At 48.1% G+C, this 17,665-nt stretch overlaps 1 protein-coding gene across 3 annotated transcripts in view; it reads left to right on the top strand.

Moving 5' to 3' along the window:
- The window catches only part of ATXN1 (ataxin 1), a 432,099-nt gene that overhangs the window by 367,760 nt on the left and 46,674 nt on the right, over nt 1–17,665 (top strand). For all 3 annotated transcript variants that reach the window (XM_082345422.1, XM_082345423.1, XM_082345424.1), the window contains one exon: nt 4,361–6,416. In XM_082345422.1, coding sequence (XP_082201548.1) covers nt 4,521–6,416 — 1,896 coding nt within the window. In that variant the 5' untranslated portion in view covers nt 4,361–4,520. The remainder of the gene's footprint in view (nt 1–4,360; nt 6,417–17,665) is intronic.

A 17,665-nucleotide genomic window follows, 5' to 3' on the forward strand; every position in this document is an offset into this window, starting at 1 on the left:
GCAGTAATATATTAAGCATCCCTTCCAGCCTTCTGTTACCTCTAAATATGATAACCAAAACAGTAATAAAATGATGAACAGAATAGAACTGAAAATAGAGTTCTGGCGTACCATTTGCCCCATGCTGACACTGAATAATTAAGGTCCACTGTACATACTAGAAACAAGGTAAGTGTTTGATGAATGAATATGTGATCCACTTCCTTTGGTGCATTCTTGTTCAGTCAACCATGAAGGTATCTAATTACGCTATCATCCAACCCACCCTTCTCCATCCCAGAAACCTCAAGGATGTCAGAGTTGGGCCTATTTTTAATATTTAACCTAAATGAAGTTCCTTCTACCCTTCCACTACACAGATCTTCCTGTGTAATAATTTAGTAAAGCAAGAGATTTGCATGTCAGGACTTCAAGAATCCTTGCCATGTCCTAGTGACCTCTCCCATCAGGTCCAGGTGTTCTGTCTTTTAAATGGTCATATGGTTTTTCCAGAACTGGCACAAGCTCACCAGGCTGCATTTCCTCCTCTTTAAAACCGAAACCACGTCTCTGCTGTGCATGGACATACATGCCAGACAGTCATGGGTTTCACTCAAACTGAGGAACTCGCAGGATGGGAGGGTGCTGGGCAGAGCAACCTAGTTTATTGCCCTGACCTTGGAATGCATTTTTAGGACTGTATGTATCAGATTCTAGGAGTGTCTTCCATTCAGAGCAGTTGGTTGTTATTTACAGGACTTGGAATCAGTGGGGGATCATCTCATTTTCCTAACACTTCGGAAGCAATCTGAATCCACGTTAATGGGTGGGGGACTCTGGAGATTTTTGAATGATATCAAAGATATAAATATCTTCCTTTATTAAAGTCTGTTTTTTTTCTCCTGGAGATGATTGAATTATACATAAAATGTACAGTAACAGCCTTTTTAAAGTGTATTTCCTTATAGTTCTTGAAGATGGAAAGAACCAGAAGAAAAGGAGCATCTGTTACTTAGAACTGTATTGGGTCTAGGTGACCCCACAATAAACAGCTGAATTCTCCCTAAATATTAGCTGCTTATCTCCAAGGCTCCGTGGATTCTGTTTGCTCACAGCACCTAGTTTGGTTTCCCAGCACCTACTCCATTCAGAAGAGCCTGGAGATGTTTACTTTACTTAGAAGCTTATGCAGACAAGCTGAGCTTCTCACACCTTGCTGTGCATATGAATCATCTGGAGTTGCTGTTAAAATGCAGACTCTGAAATCAGGAGGTTTGGGTGGGGCCTGAGATTCTGCTTTTCTAAAGCTGCTGGGGGAGCTGGTCGGAGGACCACACTTGGAATAGCAAGGTCTTATTGCCACTGAGCTAAATTTTAAGATACCGATGAGGAGAGAGATACAAATGTAGATATAAAGATGCTTAAGATGAATGTATTCAGAACAGTGATTAGCAGGCAAATTGTATGTAGTAAACCCTAAATAAATTTGTCTTGATCCATCTATTAATTCCCTGTTCACTTTCCCTTTCCTAATAATAATGTTGAAACCTATGATCTGCATGTGTGGCTCTTCGGTAACTTAGCAGTTATACAGTGGTGTGTGGCCCCGTGTCTCTGTTGTGACAGGTACATCCGGAAGTGAACTCCTCGTGGGCCCAGCTGAACCACTGGTGCGTTTCAGCACTGAAAAGGCAATGAGGGACATGGAGACCATGTGTCTGCAGCTAGAAAGAGACCCTAAAAGCAGGCATCCACTCTCCTTTTTTCTTCTCTTCTTTCTAGTCTCTTTCTCTCTCCCTTCCTTTTCCCTGCTGTACTTTGCACCTTCATAATTTACCTCTCTGTTCTTTTAATTTATGAACTATCATCCAATGTACCAGGGACATGGTGGCATCCTATGGCGCCCTCTCGTGGTTCACTGAAAATACAGCAAGATACAGTCCCTACCCTCACGATGATTTCCCCTGATCAGAGATACAGACAGTACAGAGAGCTAACGAAACACAGAGAAAGGGACACATGCCCCAGAATTAAAGAGACCCGACTCCTCCAAGCTGCACTGGTAAATAGGAGACAAGGTCCACCTAAATGTAGGAGGAGGAAGTGTTGAAATTTGTATCAGTTTGGCCCCAGGTCGCTCCAGTTAATCTTTGTATCCTTGATTTATCATTTGTATTATCTGGAAAAGATGTTTGTCAATGGACAACTTTTCAGAAGAGTACATTTGAATTTGTGTGGTAAGGCCGATATGTCCTAGTTGGTCCATTAGCAGAAGACCAGCCATGGAATCTATACTGAGATCTTTAGGGCCAACTAAGTCAGCCAGTGTCTTTCAAAAAACAACACAGTGTAAATAAACCAAGGCACTGCTGAGAACCAAGCCAGCATTCAAATTCACTAAAGCTGAGTTCTTTTTTTAAAAGTACCTTCAGAGGGGTTTTCTAGGTTTGTGTATGGTGCATTCGGTTGTACAGCAGTTTTACATTTGCATTGCTAATGGACCTCTTTCTGAATGCGTTTGACATTTTACTTGGCTTTGAAAGGACTTTTATGCTGCTATTTTTTCTTCCCTAGAGCTGCCTTGGGCTAATTAACCTATTGCCTTACTGGCTGGGCCTACTATATGCAAATATTCTCATTCCGGATTCTGACATACTATTCTTGCATGAACTTCCCTAGTGAAATCCTGTGGGGTTTTATTGGATCAGTGCTGCTGTGGAGCCAGCAGGGGGCGCATGGAACAGTTCACTTTGAGTCCATCTCCTAAGTGACTTGCCTTTGCTAGTCTGTGTGGGAACAGAGCTTATGCAGTTCTTTCTTAGAGTGACTTAAAACCTAGAGATAAAAGATCAGTATCAGTACTTTTTAAGCAGTCAAAAGGGGCAACTGTTTCAGTTTTTGTAGTTTAATTTTATTCTATCATTGTTTTGAAAATAGCACTGTCATCTTAATCTATTTGCACATATTGGGTGTAAATTACGTGCCATGCATTTCGTAAGAGAAGGCTATACAGAATGCAGTTATCTGGGCCTTACAAAGCCCTAGGTCGGGGAGGGTAGTGCTGAAAACTGCTGCCTTAACTGTGTCTGTTTTAACATCAGACTATAGAGAAGTGGGTCTGCATAGGAGAAATGCTAAAAACCCAGGGCCTAGAGTTCCCAGAGCCTGATCCAAGGCTTCCCAGGATCACAGCGCGTGACATGGCTCACGGCTGCAGCTGCTGCCTGTAGGCGGCCCTCACAACTGCCGCCTGTAAGCCTGGTCCCTGTTGGTTCCATTGATGATCTGCCTCTTGCCAGGTGGGCATCTGTCTGCCTGCACAGTCATGGTAACAGAGTTCGGTGGTTCCTGAAAGGCTGAGATTAGGTGTCCATGAAAAGTGGCTCCAGGCTCACTACTTGTATGTCCAGGTTGAAACATTCAGGCCTGATGGGTCCAGCAGAGGTTTCATCTCTAGGGTTAAGGGTGGATTGACCCTTTATGGAGCGTGTGGAGAGAAAATTCAGAGACCACTTGGAAAGGAAGTAAGAGGCAGAGATAAAGCAAGCATAAAGTCACCCTCATTGAGGACACCCTCAATGCATCAGCCTGATTATTACATTTTTTTAAAACCATAACCATGTTCCTATTTTAACTGTCAAACAGATTCCTTTTGGCTTTCTGTTACCATGTGAGTAGCTGTACTGGGGGTTGTTTGGAAACTTGTAGAGAACATGATTATTTGGGGCTCCCTCTGCTGAGTTGGCCTGTGTATAGCGTCTGTGCACGTGCGTGCATGCACGTGTTAGGGAAGAGACAATTGTTGTAGATCCAGTATGGACCCAGAGTCAGTGGAATCTTTGAGTAGCGCCTTTGGCAGATGAGCACTCAGAGGTAAGGTATGAAGTCCGCTGAGGATTTCCGTTCCTAACCTTGCCCTCCCAGTGCCTGGCTCAGAGGGTCGGTCTGGCTGACCTTCACCGGTGTCATCCTCCTTGTGGGCATCATTTGATTGCCCAGCAAGGTAAAGATAGAGCTGAGGAGTGGGAGCGGCATTTCTGGAAGCGAAACTAAGAAATGCATTGTCTACCTTCTGAAAAGAAAAAAAGAGAGAGGGTATTAAGAGAGGTGTCTTAGGAGACCTGCTGAATCCATAAAAAAGGAGGTTTTGACTTGCTCCATGTTGTAATGATCTTCCTGATGTCCTAACCAGCGTGGCCAGCGTTTTACCTGCTCTAATGTTGGGGCGGGCGGGGGCGGGCGGGTGGTGGTTGGAATTCACGTTGACCCCAGAAGCTTAGTCTTCATCTCGAGGAGGACATTCTTTTCCAGTGCTGATGTTCTGATCGCCTCTCTCCTCCCTCTCCTCTTCCCCTTGTCCCCACCCTCTTCCTCTTCCCAGATTCCAGGGCGGCTGCTGGCAGATCGCACCCACAGGGAGATGATTCCTCATGAAGAGCCTGGATCCCCTACAGAAATCAAATGTGACTTTCCGTTTATCAGACTGAAAGCAGAGCCAGCCAGAGAGTGAAACGGTCACCGTGGAGGGGGGACGGCGAAAAATGAAATCCAACCAAGAGCGTAGTAACGAATGCCTGCCTCCCAAGAAGCGCGAGATCCCCGCCACCAGCCGGCCCTCGGAGGACAAGGCCACGGCTGTGCCCAGCGACAACCACCGCGCGGAGGGCGTGGCATGGCTCCCGGGCCACGCGGGCGGCCGGGGGCACGCGGGCGGGCGGCTCGGGCCGGCGGGGCCCCCGGCGGAGCTCGGTTTACAGCAGGGAATAGGTTTACACAAAGCGCTGTCCGCGGGGCTGGACTACTCCCCGCCCAGCGCGCCCCGGTCCGTCCCGGCGACCACGACGATGCCCGCGTACCCGCCCCCGCAGTCCGGGGCCCCGGTGTCGCCCGTGCAGTACGCCCACCTGCCGCACACCTTACAGTTCATCGGCTCTTCCCAGTACGGCGGGCCCTACGCCGGCTTCATCCCTTCTCAGCTGATCTCCCCCACGGCCAGCCCCGTCACCAGCGCGGTGGCCTCGGCTGCGGGGGCCGCCACTCCATCCCAGCGCTCCCAGCTGGAGGCCTATTCTACCCTGCTGGCCAACATGGGCGGCCTGAGCCAAGCCTCGGGGCACAAGGCTGAGCAGCAGCAGCAGCACTTGGGCAGGACCGCGGGGCTCCTGCCCCCCGGGTCCCCACCACCCACCCAGCAGAACCAGTACATGCACATCTCCAGCTCGCCGCAGAGCGCCGCGCGCCCGGCCTCCCCGCCGGCCATCCCCGTCCACCTGCACCCGCACCAGACGATGATCCCGCACACGCTCACCCTGGGGCCCTCCCCGCAGGTCGTCGTGCAGTACACCGACTCCGGCAGCCACTTCGTCACCCGCGAGGCCACCAAGAAAGCCGAGAGCAGCCGGCTGCAGCAGGGCGTGCAGGCCAAGGAGATCCTGAACGGGGAGATGGAGAAGGGCCGCAGGTACGGGGCGCCCACCGCGGCCGACCTGGGCCTGGTGAAGGCGGGCGGCAAGGCCGTTCCCCACCCGTACGAGTCCAGGCACGTGGTGGTCCACCCCAGCCCCGCCGACTACGGCGGCCGCGACTCCTCCGGGGTGCGGGCCTCTGTGATGGTCCTGCCCAACAGCAGCACCCCCGCCGCCGACCTGGAGGTGCAGCAGGTCACCCACCGAGAGGCCTCCCCGTCCGCCCTCAACGACAAGAGCGGCCTGCACCTAGGGAAGCCCGGGCACCGCTCCTACGCGCTGTCCCCCCAGCAGGCCCTGGGCCCCGAAGGCGTGAAAGCCGCCGCCGTCGCCACGCTGTCCCCCCACACGGTCATTCAGACCACACACAGTGCTTCGGAGCCCCTCCCGGTTGGGCTGCCGGCCACAGCCTTCTACGCAGGGACTCAGCCGCCCGTCATCGGCTACCTGAGCAGCCAGCAGCAAGCGATCACCTACGCCGGCGGCCTGCCCCCGCACCTGGTCCTCCCCGGCACCCAGCCCCTGCTCATCCCTGTGGGCAGTGCTGACATGGAGGGGTCGGGTGCGGCCCCGGCCATCGTCACGTCGTCGCCCCAGTTTGCTGCAGTGCCTCACACGTTCGTCACCACCGCCCTTCCCAAGAGCGAGAACTTCAGCCCCGAGGCCCTGGGCACCCAGGCCGCCTACCCAGCCATGGTGCAGGCCCAGATCCACCTGCCCGTGGTGCAGTCGGTGGCAACCCCTGCAGCCGCGCCCCCTACGCTGCCTCCCTACTTCATGAAAGGCTCCATCATCCAGCTGGCCAACGGGGAGCTGAAGAAAGTGGAGGACTTAAAGACGGAAGACTTCATCCAGAGCGCAGAGATCAGCAACGACCTGAAGATCGACTCCAGCACGGTGGAGAGGATCGAGGACGGCCACAACCCGGGCGTCGCCGTGATACAGTTCGCTGTCGGGGATCACCGAGCACAGGTAACGTTCATCCAGGTCACACAGGTAGGGGGACACCCCGCCGCACCACCTTCATCGCTTCCCGGCACACTGAATTTCTTCCAAGAGGCAGACCTGTCAGTGGCTGTGGGGGATGATTGAGGGTTTTCATTTATACCTAGAAGTTAGACTCATCACATTTCCCAACCACGTTCTCTAAGAGAATTAAGCCCTAGTACACCAAAGCACCTGCTGTTTGTAATGAATTTACTTCTCTGTGTCTAGAGGGGGGCTGGTCAGGTACCATTCTCGGGACAATTAAGAAGATCGCCACTCAAGTTATTTTTTTGTTCTGTGGTTTAGATGAGGAACGCTGAATAAGAAAAGTCATCTGTTCCCCTCCCCCCACCCCCCTTTCTTTTGGTCAGGAAAAGACAGTGCTGGTTCAGGTGAGAACGTTAAATGCCCAGAGTGGCCACACCCCATTGCACGTCTTTGTTTTAAAATGTAGGTTTTGTTATTATTTAGGTATGGTGAGGCCAACAGATGAGAATACAACTGCCATTGAAAAGATAGTTTGTTATACTCAGATGCCAAGAGGAGGGTTTGTGCCGTGCCATGCAGGGCCACATGGGGAAGCACCAGGGTCAGTCAGGAGGCACTGGGAGTGAGGAGAAAACATGGGCAAGAGCCTTGATTGTGGTTTCAGTGGGAAGGAGTGGGTGAGGCAGGGTAGGCAGACTTAGGATTGGCCAGTTGGAATCATTTCAGCAGGCTCTGGGCATAGGGGCTGTCCCTGGGTGTCTGGTACCTGGCCCTGGGGTGATAAGGGCTGGTGGATAGTGGCCCAGAGAGTGAAAGCTCCATAGAGGAGGTGGCTGGGATGTGGGTGTTTGCTCTGCATATGAAGGACATTCTTCCAGGCAGGTGAGCTGTCAGCTATCTCTAGGAATGAGCTAACCCAGGGAGGCACAGTCCCTCCAGAGTCAACAAGGCCCCAAGATGTCAAAGCATCAGATATAGAGAATAAAAGGTGTGGTTAATATAGTCTGCAAAGTCAGGGCTACCCCAGGTGAGCTCCTGGACTTCTGTTAAATAGGAACCCCAAGGACCAGATGTAGCCAAGCTGAGTCATGTTAAAACTGGAACTATGATTAGCTCTCTTAATTTCTATGGGTTCCTTCAGTCCACTCTTTTCCAGTTTCTTAAATCACTTGAATGCATTTATTCTGCCCATTTGTATGAAATAGCAGTTTCACTGCCTAGCTTGCTTGGAGTCAATCAGGTTTGGCCCCCAGGCCAGGAACTGCCCTGGTGGGTGGTAGAGACTCACTCCCTCTGGGAATGGTTTCACTGAGGACTTTGAAACACTCAGATGTGACAGCACCTCCTTCAGGTTGAAATGAGTTGAAAAATGGTCATGGCATAGTTGGTATTTGGGACATTCAAAGAAAATAAACAAACCAGTTAATGGTTTGAATTGTTTTTAGTATATTTAAAAACAAAAGATCAAGTGAGGTAGGGGAGCCCGATTTTCCAAAGCATTTTCCAGAACTGCTTGTGAACGTCTGGATGTGGGATCTTGCACAATATCAGGGGACCTGTGTTGCCAGGAGCTTTTAGCCCCGAAGACTTTTCTTTTTTTATGATGAGATGTTGCTGTAGCCTTTGGTAAGGCCCAAGAAAGATTTCTCAGAGTTCTGATTAAAAAAAAAAAAAAAATATATATATATATATATATATAGCAAAAATCAGAATATTTGGAAAAGGGCATCATTATTTAGAACTCACTACCCATCTGTAGTTTCTGCTCACTCCCGCTGTCCTACATGGCTTAGGGGCGGATGGATACTCGTTGAAAGAACAAGCTGTCTTTAGCAAAGTTGTCTTTTAACAGACCCCAGGTGAAGCCTGGAAAATAAACAAGAAGGAGAAGTAAACATGTTTTTTCACGGTCCTTTTAATCCTTAACGCAATGCTGTGAAGAGAGGTAGGCACGGAAAGAGGGGTGATTTTGAAAATGCTGCTGTCTCCGGCCTAGCATCTCTTTCAGTAAAGAACAGCTCTGAGCTGAGGACTCATCTCCAAGGCCCCGGCAGCCTCCGCAGTCATCAGGAGCGTCACAGACCTCTAGGTTTCACATCGACCCGACCCGGCAGTTCTTAGAGAGGAAGCATCTCTCTGTGTTTGCCCCCGCTCGATCCTTTGCAGAGTGAACGCTTAAACGATGGTGAAATTGGCTTCCGTGTGTGAAGTCTCATTTCCTTCCCGTCGCCAGACCACCAGTCTCCTTGCTGACAGCCAAGGTGCAAATTAGAAGGCAGCGTGTTTGTCAGGGCCTGCTCACAGGTCTGTGGCTTCGGCTCCAAAGGGTGGCTGGAGTTTCAGGCTGTAGAAACACAAGTGCGGGGCCCCGACACCACCGGTGATTTGTCACTTTACCCTGAAGCCTATCAGAAACAGGCTGACATCATCACAGCTAAAATACTCCACCAGCTGTGTTTACCACAAGTGACAGGAGCACAGTCAGGAGGGAATCAGAGGAAGCGAGAGGGGGAGAGGGAAGGGAGAGAGAAAACGAAGGTCTGGATTTAATTTACACTCCGAGGGCTGAGGACTTCCCTCCATCCTCAGCGGCACTCGGTGGGGTTTTCTCCCCTGGTCTGTCTGCTCAGTGGATTAGAAATCACTAACACTTGCACCCACAGGGAGATTTAGAAACATGCGAAGTGTTGCACTTAATTAGCAAACTCACAAATTGGATTGGGGAAGTTGTGGAAGGAAGGGGTGGTTTGCTAGAGGACAGATGGCTTTGTGACCCCAGGCATAAATCCTGCATGGAAGCAGGACCACAGGGATGCTTGACTTCATAACCAACCACGGGCATCCCTGGTCAATGTAGTATGGTTGGTGGGGAGAAGCCACGAGCCTGGGGTCTGGTTGGCTGCAAGAAAAGTGGTCTTACCTCTCAGAGCTGGGGGTTTTCTCATCGCTAAAATGGGCGAATGATTCCTTATACAAGATCATATCTTGGGCCTCCTCTCATTTTTGTAATCCCTTGCTTTCCTGCCGTGCAGAACAGCCCTTGTAAAATGTACTAGCATCCACTAAGCGAAAACCAAAGGGGGGACATAAAGGGAAACTTCCCTGACTTCATGCTTATAATCAGCGCATAGACCTCGTTGGAAGGAAAGCCATCCTGATAGAGCCAAGGGAGTTTTCATTGAGGGGATTATTTTCAGGAGCCAAATTCCTAATTATTATTGTGTGAAAGACACCTCCAGGGTGGTCTCCAGCTAAAGCTCCAGATGAGGCAGTGTAGGAGAAAAATGCTTTTGCGTGTTCGTCACCATCCGTGTGGTTTTGTCCTACCCAGTGCAGTATCTCTCGGCCCAGGCAAAGCGTCCTTGCATCCCAGTTCCCCCACGCCGGTGCCGTGGGAGGACAAAAGGGGCATCCCAGGCCTTGTCTGTTAGCCTGTGTGCACCACATGAAGTCTCTTCGTAGCCACCCGTGGTCTCCTTAGTCTGTGGCGAGTCCCAGAAGGGATCCCCAGGTGATAGCATCAACGTGGGAGTCAGTGTGATTCGGCTGGAGGATGGAGCATGGTCTGCTTGGGTGGGAAGCAGGTGAGCTGGTCAGAAAATGCAGGAACTGGAGCCGCAAAGACCCAAGGCTGAATCTATACTCCACCACTCTGGAGCTTGTGCAAACCGTGTATAGATTAGTGCACACATACTTCACGGAACAAATTACATATGAGCCTTCCATTCGGTTTACGTCGTAGTGCAAAGAAAGAAGGTTGTCAGAAGAATGAAAGGAAATAATGTTCGAAGGAACCAGCATAGTAGGTAACGCGTAGTAGGCCCTCGCCAATGTTAGTTTCCCTTCCCTGCTTCCACTTGGGTGACTTTGGCCCTGAGAAGAGAAAGGTTAGCTTCATGAAAAATGAATAAAAGGCTTCCTTCTCTCCAAAGAGTTTATATGGAAGGAGAGACGGTTTAGAAAAGTCTAGAAAGAAGGCTGACCTTTTCCAGCGAGTGCAGTGAGCCATTTTGCGCTGCCTCTGTTCCTGTGGCATGTTCCCCTGAGCGGCCCAGGAGCACCCATCCTGCTGCTTCTCTGCGGAAGGCCCCGTGACCTCATGCTAGCTTGTGTGCCTGTCACACAACCTGTGTTTTCCTGAGCGTGAGCCAGACTGGAGGGGGTCCAGTCCTGCGCATCAGTAAGAGGACCGATGCAGAAACAGGCTCGTGCCCCTTTCTTTTGCAGAGAGGATCTAAGCATCGTGCCCACTGGGGGACCCCCTGCCTGGGATGGCCCCCCCCCGCCTCGGGGGAGCCCTGGGCTTCCATCTGGCAAACAGTGTTCTGTCTGTGAGCAGCTACCCAACCCGTCCATCTCATTCTTCCCAGGCTCAACTTTTCTGAAGAGTACACAACATTTTGTCAGAATTGTAGTGCATTTTATCTGTGAGTTGCTCTGGGGTGCCACTTGTCGTTGACTGCGTTTTTCCTGAGTGCTGGCCTCCGTCTGTTACTAGGGCTGTCTGTCGCGTCCCAGATTCAGGAACGTGACTGCTTCCTTTTACCTCCTTGGTGGCTGCTTAGTATTCCGTGCCATTTTCTTCTCCCGACTGTGTGTGTGTGTGTGTGTGTGTGTGTGTGTGTGTGTGTGTGCGCGCGCGTGTGCGTTTGCGCGCGCGCACGCACACTTTTACAGCGTGTCATAACGACGTGATCACTGCATGTCTACTGATGGCTTTTCTTTCATTCCACTGTTTTTTATTTTGACTGCTGCGTTCTGTGAGCCGTCAGTGGCAGCATGATGCCTTTAATGGATTAGTTGGTGCCTAAAAATAGCCAGAGCCCTCACCCAAGCCGCACAGAAGCCTGTATAGTCCCTTAGCAGCCAAGGCGAACCAACTTGCCAAACATTTTACATGTAGGGCTTGGTGGACATGAGCCCTAATGAATCAGAAAATAGGTAGCGGCTTCCCTCAAAGCAAAGCTCATTACCGGGCCTGGGGTCCAGTGATTGGTGAGAATACGTTCAGTTCTAATGCCAGAAAGGCTCCAGCAGAGAAACGGTACCGAACACATTTTTGTTTGTGTGTCTGTGTTCCCTCCCCCTCCCCACAAAAGAAGAAAAATGCTCTCCTTTAGCCTGTGCGTGATGTTGAGTGCCCCCAGCTTGGGGATCTTACGTGTGTTGTTTTATTTATTTATTTATTTAAAGGCATAGAGGAATTTTTTTTTTTTTTTTTTTTTTTTTTTTTGGCTGTGTTGGGTCTTCGTTGCTGCGCGCGGGCTTTCTCTAGTTGCAGCGAGCGGGGGCTACTCTTCGTTGCAGTGGCTTCTCCTGTTGCAGAGCACAGGCTCTAGGTGTGCGGGCTCTAGAGCACAGGCTCAGTAGTTGTGGCACACGGGCTTAGTTGCTCCGTGGCATGTGGGATCTTCCCGGACCAGGGCTGGAACCCGTGTCCCCTGCATTGGCAGGTGGGTTCTTAACCACTGCGCCACCAGGGAAGCCATTACGTGTGTTACTGAAGCAGATTCTCTTGGACCATTGTTGTTCATAGCTTTTTTAAAAAATAGACTTTATTGTTGAAATTAGTTTCAGGTTTACAAAAAATTGAGCAGAAAGTACAGAGAGTTCCCAGACGCCTGAAGTTTCCCCTGTTATTAAAATCTTGCATTTTTGTGGTATACTTGTGACAATTGATGAGCTAAATTGATACATGGTTATTAACTAAAATCCATACTTCACATTAGGGTTTACTCTGTGCTGTACATTCTGTGGGTTTTCATAAATGTGTAATGTCACGCATCCAGCCTCCCAGCGTCCTAGGAACTAGTTTCCCCACCCTGAAAATCCTTCGTGCTTCACCTACTGGTACTTCACCCCACACCCCTGGCAACCACAGATCTGTTTCCATCTCTGTAGTTCTGCCTTTTCCGGAATGTCATGCAGTTGGACTCCTATAGTCCGTAGCCTTTTCAGACTGGCTTCTTTCACTTGGCAACATGCGTTTAAGGTGCTGCTGTGTCTTTTTGTGGCTTTGAGAGCTCATTTCTTTTTAGCACTAAATAATATGCCGTAGTTCTTTCAGGCACGCATTTTAAGACCCCAGGGGAGGAGGGCAAGTGGGATAGACCCGTGTGCCCCAGACCTGCCCTGGTCACCTGCTGCTCGGGTCCCGTGGAGGCCCTGGGAGCCAGGAGACAGTGCGAGAAGAACCTAGCTCATCTGTCACGTGGGGTTTGTGTTTGGAGGTGTCTCTGCGCGGGGATGTGGGTTTAATGAGACAGCTTCCACCAAAGACTGAGTCAGGCTTAGCACGAATGTGATGAAATGTTTTAAATAGAACACTCGCAGACGCTCTTACACTCAATTGAAGAGGTGTGACTCTTTTTATTAATGATCTTTCAACGTCGAAGTAAATGGGGCTCTCCGTCAGCCCCTCCGTCTTTGCTCCAGGGTTCTCTGATTTTCTTGACGTGGGGAGTGTGGTTGTGCAAACTGGCCTTCGAGGAAAGCAGACTGGCTTTTCTCTGCAGGTGAAACAGGACCAAGAACTTCACTTGCAGACAAAGTTAGGGATTCCCAGTGTAATCATTTCACCAAAAGCAAGACGTCATCACTGAAACCCAGCTTCTGAGCGATGCCCTTGCTCCCAGATGCAGGCAGAATTTCTACTTTTGTGATAGGCTCAAGCAGAAACGTTTTGTAAAACAGATGCCCTTCGCATTTGTGAAAACAGGGATTCTTGTGAAGGAAAATGGAGACAAATTTAAGCAACAGACGTTTTGTTTTCTTTATATCTTGCTTTTGGTGATACGTACATATGTGTGTAAATAGACATAGCACCAATCTACCATTGAAAAGTACAACCAAACAGCATAAATATGCGTATATGCATGCATTGTTTAGATACAGTAGTCTTTAACTAAGTAGGGAAAGGAATTTTGCTGAACACAGGAAGGTGACATGGAATAAATAATGATCAGCCCAGAAGTGAGGATGTGTTGCCTCCCTGTCTTGGTTTCTTCATCCCGAATAGAAGTTGGAGGTGATCGTTGTAGAGGAGTTGGTTTAGCGGGGCTGGAGAGAGGGAGGGGAGGGCAGGTTTCTCTTCGGAGCAGTGGTGAGCGATGGGCGTGCCTGCAGCAGCAAGAGGGGGCGGGAAAAGGGCACAGGAGGATGGGAGGTGATCACCCCTAAAAAAAGAGAGGTGCTGGATACAAGACGTCCAGAGATGAAAGGCAGAGGGGCCTCAAGCTGACACCAGGACAAAGGCTATTCATGCTCCCATTTCATCTTCCAGACTGCTTAAAGTGTTTGGAAAAGGAGATATTTATGGGATGAAAAAAAATGGACTGTGTCGAGCTGCCAGGAGTTATGTAACATGCTTTGGCTTTATACGGTACTGCCCCCATGAGTTTATTTTCATTGGAGTTTAATCAGAGTCTGTCTGAACCCCGACAAGATCATAAAGTGAATTAATGGTTATTAGCGTGGCTGAAAGAGCAAAAAGGAACCTCAAGATTGGAGAGAAAGTAACTGAAGTGTGATTCAGTGAAATCAGGGTGAGCTCAGCATCTGACAGGGGAACATGGAGTGAGGCAGCTATGCCTCAGCCAGGAAAGCTGTCTGTTGGGGGCTGAGCAGCAAGACCCAGGGAAGGTGCAGCTCCTCTCCCTGGGGAGGACTGTAAGCCCAATTTAGTCCTGGCTGGTGGAAGCAAGGCCAGGCAGAGCCTCTCCAGCGTCTAAACATTGACCTCTGTTGGCCAGTAGTGCCATTGCAGCGTTTTTGACATGTGGAAGGCAAACACAGAACTAGTCTTTCCGATTTGTAGTGAGCACCTGTTACATGCCAGGAAGTATTCTATACCCTGGGGATAGAACAATGAGCAAAGCAGGCAATATCTCAGCCCCCATGGAACATATAGTCTTATGGGAGTTTATGGGAAGAGGTGAAACAGACAAATATGGAAGTAAACAAAGTAATGCATCGAAAGATAATAAGTGCTATGGGAAAAAAATAAAGCAGCCTAGAGCGGGGGGGGGGGGCAGGGAATAAGGATGGAGGGTAGTTATTTTAAACAGGTGGTCGGTGAGGCTGTCTCTGAGAAGGAGAACGGGAGGACACAGGGCAGAATGGACTCCACATGGAGGGAATAGCAGATGCACAGACCCAGAGGCACGAGTGTTTTGGAGTGAAAGGACCAACGGGGAGACCAGTGTCACTGCAGTGCAGGGAGGAGGGGGTGGGATGCAGACCACGCCAGGCTTATTCACGGAGGCTTTTTCTCCCCGTGAGAAGCTGGCTTGGCCAGGACTGTGGAGGTGGAAGCATGAGAAATGGTCTTATTCTAGCTGTAGTTGGAAGAGAGAACCGATAGGATTTGCTTGTGATTTGGATGTGTGTGGTCTGGGAGGAGGAGTCGAGTAAAGTATGATGCCCAGGCCGTTGACTTGAACACTGGAATAATGGGGACTGCCCCTGGAGGTGGGGAGGAACCCAGGAGGCGCCAGTGGGCAGGGGCATATCAGGAGGTCTGTTTGGGACACGTTAAGTTTGAGTTGCCCATAGATATCCAAGTGGATATCACCAGGTAACATGGTTGCCAGTATCCACATATGCCCTGGTGAAGTTACTTGTTTTGCATACATGTTCTGGCTCTTCACTGAAGGCAAGTACTAGGTTTTAAACAGTAAGTCCCTAACACAAACAGTAAGTACCTAACACTTCGCAGGTGCTGTTACATTTTGAACTTTATTAAAACTGCAAAACCTCAAGTGTGAACACTTAATAATATTTCTCAGCACCAGAGGGAGACCCACATGGACCTCAAATTCAACGAATTCAGACTCATTTCTGGTTTAAAGTGACATCATGTCACAAAATCCTACCATCTCTGTTTCACCTCCAAAATAGTACCCGTTGGCATTGACGGCATGTTTTGAGGCAGATAATGTTCCTCTCCAAGGGAGTTTCAAGAGGACAGACCCAACCATAAACGTTCTCACTGAAAAATCTGTTGGTATGATTTGTTCATTAACCGTTAATGATCAGTTAACCTTTAAGAATGTTTATGTCCTTCTGACAAACCTAAATACGAAATTGAAATAGATTTATTATGACTTACTTTCGTGTGCTTATTTGAGATGTGTGCAACAAGAGTTTAACTTTTACCAATGAAAGGGCAAAAACTTACTTTAGTTCACATATATGCAGACCAAAAAAAAAAAGTGCATTATCTGGATAATTCAGGCTACATAATTAGGGTGGGAAGAATATTCGAGAGGATAAATATTAGCGAGGGTAAATAATTAGGAGAAAAATAACATGTGGCCTGAGCCATCCAGCCCACTGCTTACAATGATCAGATTTATCTGAATCTTTTGCTCCTGATTTGTGTGGACCCAGCTGAGGGGGTGGCATTCTTTTCCCAGGATGGCAGATCACTTTTGGGAGAAGACAAAGCCAGAATTTAGGAGGAAGGGACCAAAGGCAAGCCTTTGAAGTGACAGAGAAAATTTCCCCAAAGTTCTCTAGGTTAAAATCAATCCCATTATCATTGGCTCTTTTCAGCGCACCTCTCATGTATTCTCTCTCCTCATCACTTTTCTTTCATGCATTTTTAGGTAGGCTGTTCAAGTTATCGACCATCTCACAGCATTTAATTCTAAGACCTGCCTTCATAGTTTGGGGAATAATGAAGGGCTTTCAAAATGCCCCAAAATATGGTGTATGTAATGGGGGGAGCATGTGCATCTATATCACAGCTTACGGAATCATCATTAATGTTACTTGTCACAAAGGCTTTGAAGCCATTTCTTCTTAGTGAGTCTGCAGATACTTGGCAACGTGTAAAAGTCTTCGAATAGATTTGTATACAGGAGAAGTTATTTTCAGAACATGAATATTGGCTGCTCTGAGGAATGTGTATAATATGGCTCACACAGCAAGAACCTGTTTGTTAGTAGGTGTTGGGCTGTCTGTCCGTGAGACTCTGCCCAGGAGCAGGGGTTCATCTAGGAAATGCAGACGAACAGTGGCCACTTGAAGTAGGAATTGTTCCCTCTGCTCAGTGTATGATGTTAATGGCTTTAAGAGGTTTGGGACAGGATTTATGGAGCCAGCCCCAGGTTGGTCCTCCCACTTGGAACTCAGTTGGCATCCCCATCCGATACTATTACTTGTAAGTATATTTGTACGTATGTACATGCAAGTATATATGTGTGATGTGAATGTAGTTCTGTAATTGAATATCAGCCTCATGACATTTACATAGAGAGACTTGATTTGCATAGTAGATGTAATAAGGCTGATGGTCTTTCACAATTTTTTGTATCATGAAAAAAATCCATGACCTCAGGTCATTGGATCCTATTTATTTCAAGTAACATTCCCCACTTTTGGAGTAGTGGAAATGTTAAGTTCGTGTCTTCTGATGGTATTATAATACCTTTGTTCACAGGGGCAGAGATCAGGAACATAGGAAAAAGAAAATGGGTTTGGGGGCCAAAGAGACGGGGATTAAATTCCAATTCCATCGGTATATAGTCATGACGTTAAGCAAGTGATTTAATCTCTCTGAAACTATAGTTCCTTATTTGTAAAATTAGAACAACGGTATTTTTCTCACTTAGTATACTGTATCGAACAAAATGCTTTTTGTAAAGTGTGTATCTGAATGTTTGACAGATAGTAGAAACTCAAAAATTTTTAGTTCTCTTTACATTATTAAGATAACCCAGAACAATGAAATTTTCCCCTGATAACATGCACATTTATATGGGCTTATGCTCACACACGCACTATAGTAATAGGCTTCCATATAAATTCATTCTAGTTGTTTTTTCTAAAAACACTTAGGTCTTCTATGGAGCAAATAAAGTATACCATTCAAAAAGTGTGTCTAAAACTGAATTAATCATAGTTATCAAAAAAAGATAAAGAGGTTAAGTAGAAAAGCCACAATCCATGTAAATTACACGGAAATTCACTACATTTAAAGTGGGATATTTTAATTATTTATGTTTCTGTATGTGTGCCTGTGTATGAAATTCAACAGAACATTTTCAACATTCTTGTATTTAGTCAATACAGTCAGCTCTCCATATCTGTGGATTCCACATCTGCGGATTCAACCAACCACAAATTGAAAATATTTATGGGCAAAAAATTCTAGAAAGTTCCAAAAAGCAAAACTTGAATTTCCCCAAACTTGAATAGTTCCCAGGCAACTATTTACATAGCATTTACATTGTATTTTAAGT

Source organism: Balaenoptera borealis (genome assembly GCF_965194805.1).
Source record: "Balaenoptera borealis genome assembly, chromosome: 12".
NCBI lineage: Eukaryota > Metazoa > Chordata > Mammalia > Artiodactyla > Balaenopteridae > Balaenoptera > Balaenoptera borealis.